The sequence below is a fragment of the Grampus griseus genome, assembly GCF_964374135.1.
Source record: "Grampus griseus genome assembly, chromosome: 10".
NCBI classification, from domain to species: domain Eukaryota; kingdom Metazoa; phylum Chordata; class Mammalia; order Artiodactyla; family Delphinidae; genus Grampus; species Grampus griseus.
Window position 1 is genome coordinate 89,842,724 of NC_139004.1, and position 12,738 is coordinate 89,855,461.

General features: G+C 35.9%; 1 protein-coding gene across 4 annotated transcripts in view; it reads left to right on the forward strand.

The window, feature by feature from the left end:
- Window positions 1-12,738, forward strand: part of CNTN6 (contactin 6) — a gene marked incomplete at both ends in the record, with an annotated part of 231,904 nt that overhangs the window by 204,842 nt on the left and 14,324 nt on the right. For all 4 annotated transcript variants that reach the window (XM_082664009.1, XM_082664010.1, XM_082664012.1 and 1 more), the window contains 5 exons: window positions 1,364-1,539; window positions 1,918-2,035; window positions 2,676-2,834; window positions 2,956-3,105; window positions 5,917-5,987. In XM_082664009.1, coding sequence (XP_082520135.1) covers window positions 1,364-1,539; window positions 1,918-2,035; window positions 2,676-2,834; window positions 2,956-3,105; window positions 5,917-5,987 — 674 coding nt within the window. The remainder of the gene's footprint in view (window positions 1-1,363; window positions 1,540-1,917; window positions 2,036-2,675; window positions 2,835-2,955; window positions 3,106-5,916; window positions 5,988-12,738) is intronic.

The window sequence follows — 12,738 nt, forward strand, 5'->3', positions numbered from 1 at the left end:
GATTTTCTTCATTATATTCAGAAATAAAATATGTGCTTTTATTTTTCCATGACTCTTTTATCAATATGCACCTTAAAGTCCAAGATTTTTATTTCCTACTTTTTGTTTATTAAGGAAACAATCACAAATTTTAAAATGTTGGAATAATACTTAAACATTCTATTGATAAAATACAGTGGCACACTCATCCATATGAACATATAAATTCAACCTCAATGCTACTTTGATTTCTTGAGCAGCACAAAGAAGCCAGAAGGAAAGTAAAGCTTTTAGCCTATATCCTAGAGGGTAAAACTTTATCTTATGAGTGATCTTTAGAGAAAGAGATTTTCCAGGGTCCTCATTTCATTTTGTTTTGAAACTTCTTTATGGATGATACTTGCTTTCACTATAACTTTCCAAAATCCCTAATTCTTAAATGTAAATCCCTTAAAACATACTTTATTTTGCTAAGATAGTGCATATCTAAATCCAAATGTATGTCCAGGGTTTTTTTTGTGTGTGTGCTTACTGAGTTGCCATCTTAGTCAATTCTTAGTCCTCTAAAATCAAAACTATGTATTTTGTTATAAAAAATGTAGTCAAAAATGATATCACTATGAGTCTCTTTTAACCACAGAAATATAGGACTCACAAGTCCAGCTGGAACACTGTTTGGAATTATTCTTTGAAATGGGTCAGTGACATGACATGACTTGTAGAGCAAGGGCTGATATTGTGACTCATATTTCTAGAGAGAAATTTTTTTATGATGGATGTGTAATTCTAAAATTGTAAAATCTCGATGAAAAAAGTTACCTATTTCCTATTCGTGCTGCACCTTTATCTAAAATAGAAAGTTTTTATCACTGCTATGTCAGAAATAGAATAAATATGTTGTATTCACATTTTCAAATATAAGCTTATGATTATAAATCTCGATATAATATAAACTAATGTAGTTATGATCTTAGGGATGCAATTTGTCTCATAGTATATGAAATTAACATAGAATATTTACAGCTGTAACCATTGTGTGGATTGTAATATTGTGGCTGGAATTTCAGAATAAAATAAAAATGGTGTGGTGCATTCTCTACGTAGGGACTGCTGTCTTTTGAGGTCCACAGTTTTCTATGAGCTACTTATTTTTATATTAAGTATAAATGAAAGTATGTCTTGAATTTTCTTACAAGTAATAGGCTACGTTGATTAATGCAGAAATATTTGAAAAGTGGGAATATAATTTTTCATATTGTATAGTAGAGCTTCATGTTGTATTTATATAATTTCAAACAATGGCAAAACCATTCAAAATATATATTTTATAGCCATATGCTAGCATTTGATAAACTTTTATAATAATAATATTTTTTCTCAACAGAGAGGACTGTTATTACCGTGCCACCTTCCAAAATGGATGTTACAGTTGGCGAGAGTATAGTCCTACCCTGCCAGGTGTCCCATGACCCCTCCATTGACGTTGTATTTCTATGGTCTTTCAATGGAGATGTCATAGACTTAAAAAAAGGAGTGGCTCATTTTGAGAGGATTGGAGGAGTAAGTTGCTGAAATTTTTAAGTGCTTAATAAAATGAATCAAGTCTTTTACATGAATCAACATCTTTCATAATTATTCTCCCCATATTGATTTGCATGGATAGTCACTGTCTGTTTATGAAGTTGCATCTGTTTTTGTTTTGTGTTATTTTGTTTTATGTCTTTCCTAGAAATGCTTGTGTTCTGGATGCAATTATAATAAAGTGGATAATAAAAAGGATCAAATATGAGAAACTATAATGATACTAGTATATCTCCTAATTTCAGAGCTGCCTTATATTTAGTATTTATCCAGCTGTAAAAAAAAAAAAAAAAAAAAAAAAAAGGGACCTGCTGGGTATGATTATGTTTTTATACCTTTTTCCCTATCTATCTGCAGGAATCTGTTGGGGATTTGATGATAAGGAATATTCAGTTAAATCATTCAGGAAAATATCTATGCACAGTAAAAACAACTCTCGAAAGTTTATCTGCTGAAGTTGATATTATTGTGAGGGGTAAGCATAAATGGTGAAAATGAATGAGTACACAGTTTATTCACAATCAAAAATGTTAATATGTATTGATACATGGTAGATCTTCGAGTAACCACATTATGATAAAAAAGTGAGATAAATAGTACAGATTTTTTTATTTTTTAAACTCTAAGACTCCAGGGTACGGGTGTAGATATGGAAATTGAAATGAGTGGGTTCTGTCTCTTTATAAGGAATGGTCAGACTTAGCAAGCAGTGTCGGTCCCTAAAATTTAGATATGCTTTCTATTCATAATAAACCATTCTTGTCAGAGCAGGGTCAAAGTCACATGTTCCTGAAGGTCTCCATATCAGATGCATTTATTTGAGTTAGCTTTCAAGAGAGAATGGACAAGAACGGTTCTCAATTTTTGAGGTTAACTCCCTATCGGATGATATTCAACCATCCCATGACTGGCATTTTCTAATCTTCAAGGGAAGCATTTCTAAATTAATCTCTCACCATGTAAGTTGAATTAATAGGGACTTATCTCAAATAATGTGCTAAAATATATTATGTTCAATATTTTATTTTCTAAGCATAACAGATTAGACTATCCCTGTCCCAAATCCATGAATTTAATAATTTCCAATATATTCATCATAAAACATATTTTTCAAGGTCCCCCAGGTCCCCCAGAAGATGTAAGAGTGGAACACATTTCCAGTACTACTTCTCAACTAAGCTGGAGACCAGGCTCAGATAATAACAGTCCCATTCAAATATTTAGTATTCAGGCTCGGACACCATTTTCTGTGGGTTGGCAGGCTGTTTCTACAGGTAAGTGACACAAGTAGTTTTGAATAATTTTCTAAAACAGATGGTGTGTTTGTTTAATTGAATAACTGATTGTTTTTAACTAGTGCCAATTTAGGGGCCTGAAGCATCCCCTTCTTTTCAGTTCCAGAAATTCTCAATGGTAAGACATACAATGCAACAGTGGTTGGTTTGAGTCCTTGGGTGGAATATGAGTTTCGTGTTGTTGCCGGGAATAGCATTGGGATTGGAGAACCAAGTAAACCATCAGAAGTGTTAAGAACCAAAGCATCAGGTAAGAAATCAATGTCTTCTAAAGATGTGGAAGACCTTTTAAAGTATAGTTCCTAAAGAAAATAAGTGAGAAGGGTAGTATTTTTGGTCCAAAATCAGAGGCAGTAAATCAGTGGCTCTTATTTTCCATTTGTATGTGCACAGAGCAAGGTGTATTTTCTCCCAAAAAGTGAATTCAAAAAGAGACGATTATAGTTAAGCAGGCATGTCAAAAATTAGAATTTTTCAAAAGCTGTCCTCTCATCTCATCTATTTTCTAGCCAAAATCCATTCAAGAATCTGTAGATTTGTAAATGCAAATGAGTTACTGCTTGTTTCATTAAATGTTGTAGCCAAGAATTAACTGAGACTCTGATGGTGCAGCCAGCCACACATTTCCATCTATTTCTCAACTCTGACCTAGCTGCAGCTTCATTGAGCGATAGTATAAATTTTTCCACAGGCAAATGAGGTAAATTTTAAACTCATTTAACAGAAGTGCTAATTGAGCATCAACTGGTTCACTGAACAGCAGAATACAAGTGGAACCTGTCTCAGAAATCACACCTTCTTAAGCTCTTTTCAATGGATCCTTTGTTCCACTCTTAAACTTTCACATCCAAGGTGACATTTGATCTGAGCAATGCATGTATCCAACAAAGTTCACATTCTTATCCAGTCACCTATGGAGGATCACTGATGCTGCTGGCTTAGTTTAACAAGAACAAACTATTTCAACAGTGTGTGCAACTGTCAGATGTCAATAAATCATTTTTTTTAAACTAAAGGTAATGCTAATCATTTTATTATAGGATTATGGCTAGAAAACAGCATATTTGGTAGTGATATCTTAAATCATTCTAAAAGTTTAGAGCTGAGAGGAGGGTCCTCACTTTGATAAGAGGAAGAAAAGGAAGACCAGGATGTTAGTTGATTGTTTTGGACAAAGTCAGGATTTGAACCCAGACATCCAGACTTAGGCACCAGCATTCACCATTAACAGTGGGCCTTAACCTAAATGAGATAAAGACTGACATAAGGAAATGTCTAAATATAGAAATTCCCAGGCCCTACCACAGACCAACTGGATAAGAATCTAGAAGCGTGGTCCATGACTCTGGATATTAGCTTCAATTTCAGATTGTTTGTTTACAGCTGATTTATATTATGATAGTTTTGGGCAGGGTTGATGTTAATTCTAAAGTTTTTACAGTAAAGTTTTTATGTCACCTTCTGTTAACCATGGACGCTCTCATTTCAGTAGCATAATGAGACTTGGTATTCATAATGATTTCCCTGAGGCTCCAAATCATACTGAAGTGAGAGGTTGTGAGGTTTTGTTTGTTTGTTTGTTTGTTTGCTGCTATCATCAAAGACAGTTCTTCTCAATATGGCTTTAGGATGCGTATGGCTCATTTGAAAACTGAAGAAAAGAGGGAGCTTTATTACCCAGAATATTGGAAACTTTTGCAAAGAGTTAAAGTATAATTTAAAATAATTTCCTTATGTATCTAAACTATTCAATTGTCCTGAAATATGTTACTGTAAACTGTCAAGTACGAGAAACCCTGCAACTGTAGAAGCTATTCCAATTCATGCTGCTTTTGTCCAAAGGCATTGGAAGGCTTAGAAGACAGGGTATAGGTTCAAGGCAATCTTTTAAATAAATTATGAAGATCAAAGCAGACAAAGTTAGGGTCAATCTGAATATGAAAGTAGATAACATCTGGTGTTATTACTTAAAAGAACAATGAGATTATTATATCACTGTATCATTTATAGAGTTAAATATGTATGAAATGGGAATAAATAAAATAAGTAGTCTAGATTTATCTGAATGGTATAAATGGTGGGAGAAAATCTTGGAATGAGTAATTAAACATTACATATTTTAATTAAAAAATGATCGATATAGATAATTTTATCTATATATAAAGTATATCCTGCAGATTTACCCATTATCACAGATTTAGCATACTTTTGCTATTATTGCAGGGAAAAGAATACTTTTTAACACTGCAACATGTATAAAGTTTCATTCTGATTATATACTATGATACTCTATTCATGCTCACAATTGGCATCGATTTTACAATTTGCCTTGAACTATTTATGTTTCATTACACTAGTCCTCACAAGGGTATAGTTGAAGGACATATTTTTTCCTAATTTGTAAAAATGATCAGTGTCTGGAATATTCTACCACTGAGACTTAGGGTCCTAGAGTTAAACCCAGGGAATCCTCTCAATCATATCCTTGATCAGAGAACATTTTACTTTGATTGTGAAAAATTAGAGGAAAAGTCCTGTTCTGTACTGAGAGATTTGAGATTCAAACAAAGAGTTATAAAACAAGAATTTAAAAAATTTATATATCTTTAAGGATTCATTTTTAAATGTTAAAATACCCTGATGGCTAACAAAAAGAAAAATTATTTTAGTTTATTTATTGAAAAAAAAATAATTGACTGCCTAAGTAACTTGTTTACAGCACAACTGTATAATTAGGCACTAAATCAGCAATGTCGCAGTTACCATCTGAATGGAACATCATTTTGCCAATTAGTAGATGATGCATAATAATGTCAAATATACGATGTTAGTCGATTTTTAATTAATTTTGGAGCCAGGGTGCTCTTGTATCAAACACAACTGTGTCCTCTCTCCTAGAAATTTGGATATGTGTAAACATAATTTATGTTCATTAAAAATGCAAGACTCTCTCATAATGTGCCTGCGTGAGATTTTGAAAGGTGAAATCCAAAAACAAAATTCTTCCCAATGAAGAGGTACTTTAGTAATTGCCATCCTATGTTTCTCTTGGTTGCTTTAGTCCCTGTCATGGCACCAACAAACATCAATGGAGGTGGAGGAAGTCGGTCTGAACTCGTTATTACGTGGGAGGTAATTTTCTATCCAACTGAGTTACTTTGAAGGAAAAAGATTTAGCTGGCAAAGAGGAATATTGAAAAACAAAAAAGAAGATTTATTTGATCACTATTGAGTATATAAAAATACGTGGTATGAGAGACTCCTGATGATGCATTATTTAAAAGAGGTATTGGAAACTTTTTGTATTTCTACTAAAGTTAAGAAAGTGTGACTAACTCAACACTATTTGCTTCCAAATATAAGAAACAGAAGTTCAATGTCTATTGAAGGTGGGTCAGTAGCATTTTTGTTATTAGTTAATGAACTAGAAATTATTTATTTATTACCTCTAGAACTATTCATGAGTAAGACTCAGCAGAGCACAGGTAGAAAATAATTTCCCTATCATTGTTCCTTAAATCCTTCCTTTGTTCTTCCCTGCATCTAGGTGAAAGCTTAGGCAGATGGGATAGCTTTTGTAGTCATTATTATTAAGTATCAACAGGTAGGTTCATTTTTATACTTAAAATTGTTTTCAACCTGGTTTATTATCATAAACTTTAGACTTTCAACCAATCTAAAGTTTCTCATTTCTAGACACTCAGGCCTGCCTCAGCGGAGAAATGCTATAGCGTGAAAGGGAATGCATAGGCAGTTCTCCACCTTTTCTCCACTCTGCTATTCGATTTCTCCTTTCCCAAACTAGTTCCTCCAGAGTTGTAGTAAACTGGGATTGGGAGGAGAGGAAAAGGACAGAAAAAGTCCTGACTGCTGGTACATTTGTAATTTGACTTTCGTATACTCTAGGAATGGTAAATGACCAGACATTGACATTTCATAGAGCAGTTTTTTTGTTTTGCTTTGTTTTTTGGTGGTTTTTGGTGGTGCGGCGAAGGGGGCAGTGTCCAAAGAAGTGCCCAAACTTTTGGTTGTCGTTCCTTGGTGCAAGCTGCCAGAAGGTCTCCTCAGTTCCTGGAACCTGGTGGCCCATGGCCAGACTGTTCTGATAGAGGTTATCTCTCTCCTCTAGATGCTCTTTGTGGATACAGCATCATAAGGTTGCAACCCTATGATGACAGAGCAACCGTAACGTTGCTCATGGATAGCTCCCTACATGGTTTTCACATTTGCCCTCAGCAAACATGCACCTTTGCTCTATGTTCCATGGAAGTGCAGTGTGTCCCCACTTAGCCTCTCTTCACTCTGCCACAATACACTGTCCAGGTCTCTCTCCCCTTTGGAAGTTTCTCAGGCATTTGTCAGTTAAAAGAACCTGCATCCTCTAAATTACAGAGAATACATATCATGTGTTTCTTTCTGAAGCCTCTTCACTTGGTTAGGCAAGGGGTAAGAAGTAGCCCCTTTGCTTTCCCCTGGGTGGAGGGGTAGGAATGCACAGCTTTTTCTACAACCGTCTCAAAAGAAATATCTTCCTACTAATCTCTCCCTAAACAAACCAACATTCCCTTTCTGTACATTTCTCTTGGGTTATAGGCTAAGTTTCGCCAGGTAGACTTATATATAAATGGTTTGATGTCTCTCTTTAGAATGCATGGCACTTCATACCTTTGTTATCAGCTTTGAGCCCCAGCTATAACTGATAAAAGAGCCTTGCCCTATTTCATTGGCCTGTGTACATGTTTCTGACACTGTGGCGATAATTTTCATAGCCAAAATATCCACTTCCGTGGACATTTTAATATCACACCTAAGAACATGATGGCTATGGATGTTTTAGTTAAAAATCATGATGTCTGATATGTTAGAGGGGATCTCATTGGGAGGCAGGGGTGGTTGCATCGCTCAGGAGATATTTACAATGTCTGAGGGCATGTCTGGTTGGTTACAACTAAGGCGAGAGGTTCATCTGGATAGAGGCTAGGATGCAGCTAAACATCCTACAATGCCCAGGACAGCGCCCCCACCCCCATGAGAAGAAATTATCTGCCCCCAGATGTAAAGAGTGCTGAGGTTTAGAAACCCTGTTGCAGAATAATAGGAATTCATTGCATCTGTAAATGATTTTACAGTAGTATAAGACCTTCTAATATGGTCCATTTTATTCCTCACAAAATCTACAAACAATAAATGTTAGAGAGGGTGTGGAAAAAAGGTAACCCTCTTGCACTGTTGGTGGGAATGTAAATTGATACAGCCACTATGGAGAACAGTATGGAGGTTCCTTAATAAAACTAAAAATAGAACTACCATGTGACCCAGCAATCCCGCTACTGGGCATATACCCAAAGAAAACCATAATTCAAAAGACACATGCACCCCAATGTTCACTGCAGCACTATTTACAATAGCCAGGACATGGAAGCAACCTAAATGTCCATCAACTGAGGAATGGATAAAGAAGATGTGGTACATACATACAATGGAATATTACTCAGCCATAAAAAGGAACGAAATTGGGTCATTTGTAGAGACACGGATGGACCTGGAGACTATCATACAGAGTGAAGTAAGTCATAAAGAGAAAAATGAATATCGTATGTTAACGCATATATGTGGAATCTGAAAAAATTGCTATAGACGATCTTATTTACAAAGCAGAAATAGAGACACAGATGTAGACAACAAACGTATGGATACCAAGAGGGAAGGGGGGGCGGGATGAATTGGGAGATTGGGATTGACATATATACACTACTGATGCTGTGTATGAAATAGATAACTAATGAGAACCTACCGTATAGCACAGGAAACTCTACTCAATGCTCTGTGGTAACCTAAATGGGAAGGAAATCCCAAAAAGAGGGGATGTATGTATACATACAGCTGATTCACTTTGCTGTACAGTAGAAACTAACACAACACTGTAAAGCAACTATACTCCAATAAAAAATTTTTAAAAAGAAACAAACAAAATTCTATTACAGATAGAGAAAAAGTAGTATTATTAAACCCTCTTCATATGAGAGAACACTGAGACACAGAGATGTTTTCTAAAGGTTGTAAACAACAGAGCCAGGAACCAGGTGCAGCTACTATAAAAGTTGTCCTTTCTTCTGGACGTCTAGTTTCACATATGCATTATGGGCCTAGCACAGTGCCTGGTATGTGGTGCGACCTCCTAAAGTACCTGTTGGATGAATGGATGTGCACAGAGAGAGATGTGGCTCACTTGTGGAGCACTTACAGGATTTTCAGTGCTGTGCTGGACATTTTGTGTCATTTACTCCTCATGACAATGCTAGCCGGTGGCAATGCCACATTCAGAAAAGAAAATAGGCTTAGAAATGCAATATAGGTGGGCAGATAAGCATCTGACTACAGGACTCTCCATGCTTTTTTACTTTGTCCTAAATTAGAATTCCAATGGTCCGTATGCAAAGTCATGGTTTAGAGAGGCCAAGAGTTTTCCTGTATGTGCCTTGAGTAGTAAGTTAATCAAGTTATTCTTGTTTACCAAACACGTTTGCCACAGAAACACTGACTCTCAAGTAGTCTAAAACAGGATTGGTTTTGTGGGATGGTGAGTAGGTTATTTAGGTTTCAATATTCTTTGAAGGCCATATAAGCATTTCATCACCTGCCTAACTTCACCCCTTGTTTTTTCTCCTCCACGGTCAGAAATTACTAAAGGTCGGTAAATCACAGCTTTTACTCAGTCTATACGTGAGGAGAATGGGAAATTCTATGTATACTATTCTTAAATAGAGATGACGTGAATTACCAAAAAAAAAAAAAATCTTTCCACGATTTATAATGTTCTTTTTAAAGCCAGGTTCCAGAGACCATCACCTACAGGCCAAATCTGGCCTGCTCCCCGTTTTCCTAAACAAATTCACCCACGACCATACCCATTCTCTTATGTGTTATGTATCACTGCTTTCATGATGTTGCAAGAGACCCTAGATCCCCAAATGCTCAAAATATTTAAGCAACTGACCCTCTACAGAAAACTTTTTCTGACCTATATTTTTAAAAAAATTAAGTTAAAATCATTCCCGCTGTGTATTTCTTCTTGGGATATCAGATATGAGGATACTAACAGAAACTATTACATAAATGGATGCAAGTTCCCATTTATCATTCACATTTGCCATAATGTACATGCAGTTACTGAGCCAAATTCTTCTGGTGCCCAAACTTCTTTAAGGAATCAGTTATGTGTACTTAGAAGGAAATGCATACATTAATTTGAGCCACCAGAAGGCACATAGTAACACTTTCAATTCAGTGAACACTAACGAGTAGTGCAGTGGGGGTACAAAAATGAATTTCTTAAAAAAAAAAGTCTTTATGTTCAGAAACTGACAGGACAGTCTTAACTCAGCCTGAAATGAGGTCAGGAAAGGTACCATCAGAGCATATCTGAACTATGCTGTGAAAAAGAACTCGGGCATAAAGAGACCATTGCAGGCCAAAGTCACCGCACTGTGGATGAAGAAGTACCCATTGAGCTTTCAACACTAATCCAGGTCCAACCACTGTTCTAAACTCAGTCTAACTCCACCATTATGGTTTATAAGTACACTGTGGTATAATCGACCCGTGTTTTCTCCTGTGCCAAAGTAATGTGTATTTTGTGTATGGTTATTTGTTTTGGTTTGTTATCTTTCCACTAACCTAGACACGATATCTAACTTTAGGGATGTAATAACTGGTAACCTTTTTTAAAGGTATCTTTACTCATATGTTATTTTAGTTTATACACAAAATACCTGCAAGTTTGAGGTGCTTATGATAAATGTCTCATAAAAAATATGACTATAAAATTAGGCATATAGGATAAAAAACTGTAGAGTAAGAAATAAACACCCACACTGCTCATTGATACACCTTTTACCTAGAGGGTCAGCCAGTAAAACTATTCAGCCTTGCAAGCTACATGGCCTCTTTCACAACTTCTCATCCCTGCCATTGTCATTCAAAAGCCACATATCATTATACAAATTAACATGTGTGACTGTGTTTCCAAAAACCTTTATTTTCAAAACCAGACTACAGGCCAGATTTGGTTCAAAGGCCGTAGTTTGCTGACTCTTGGTCTATACAAAAAATGTAGTTCTTACAGACACGGTGATGGAGAATTATACTGTTAATCTTTATCAGCTTTAAGAGATTTCATTACCAGAGGAATTTTTGAATTTCTGTATTCTGCTGAATACTTTCTCTGCTTAAAGGAGAAAACTCTCTTTCTGGCCACGTTAAATAGCTATATATATTTCTCCATCATTTGGCTCTCAGCCCATATGAAAGAATGAAAGGAAGGTCCTAAATAAGCCTTTTTTTCTCCTCTAAACTGAGCATGTTGGACCCAGATCTTTCTTGAGGGAACACCATGTGAAACATTCATTGCACTTCACTACCAAAAACAAAAGTCCTCCACTTTCTCTGATGAACTAATAAACATCTTGATTAAATCTAAGATCAGAGAAGCACCCAAAAGAAATCAAATTCTCTATGAAGCAGCTTAAATTCTCATAAATCTCTTCCATACCACTCAAAGTTAACCGTTTTAATTCTGATCTACCTGTGAAACGGAAGTGTCAACACAAGGAAGCATTTTCTTTCCTAAGATTTCAGGACATGTATTTTTCTTCTGCTTTTCACAGTCCGTATTCCTTAGGTTGTTCCACATGGCAAGAAGCAGAGAGCAGCTCAGGTCATCTTGGTTAATGGGGATGTATTTTAAAGCTACATGGGAAGTAATGAGGATGGGAAAAAGTCTCAGTACCCAAGCAGACAGGGCAAAAGACGAACCGGAACATCATTCATCACTGTTCTGAGAACTGTAGCCCTACGCTGCTGTCATGTGTTCTGGTAACCCAGCCTCAGTTCTAATAGTCCCTCCTGCTCCTCCTTCAGTTCTTCCTATTTACTTTACTTATAGTTTACTTATAGTTTATAGTTTTCTACTTGACTAACGGCTAAATTCTATCCCTTCTCTGTATAATTTACAGCTTAGATTTTCTCCTAGCTTCCACTGCCTCAGTGTCCCTACTACTGTATGTTTTCTACTTATTGCTTGCTCTAAGTTTATCTATTATTACCCCAACACACCTATGTTTCATATTCAAATTCCATAAGGGAGAGGAATTAATTGGGTTTGCTAGTCACTATAGAATTCAGAGATTCTGATGGATAAAGAAGCTGTGATACAAATATACAGTGGAATACTACCCAAACATAAAAAAGAATAAAATAATGCCATTTGCAGCAACATGGATGAGATTATCATACTAAGTGAAGTAAGTCAGAAAGAAAAAGACAAATACCACATGATATTACTTATATGTGGAATCTAAAATATGGCACAAATGAACCTATCTACAAAACAGAAACAGACACACAGAGATCAGGCTTGTGGTTGTCTGGGGGAAGTGGGTAGGGAGGAGGATGGATTGGGAATTTGGGGTTGGCAGATGCAAACTATTACATTTAAAATGGATAAACAACAAGGTCCTAGTGTATGGGGAACTGTATCCAATCTCCTGGCATAAACCACAATGGAAAAGATTATTTTAAAAAGAATGAAATGTATATATGTGTAAAAAAAAAAAAAAGAATTCAGAGATTCTGTACCAGAACACCTCAAAGATTCTGACCAAGAGGGTGCCTTTTGTTCTGGTGCCCACTGCTGGATAACCAGATGTGTGGTCTAAGTCACAGGATAATGTGATACAATAAATGGATACCTTTGGTAAGGAAAACCTCAGGAATAAAGCTGTGTGCATGAGAGACTCAAGCATTATGCCCTATCAGGTATGCCTTTATTAGTCTACATGAAAATGTTCAGAAATAAAAAGCATCTTCCTTTACAAAAACTAAA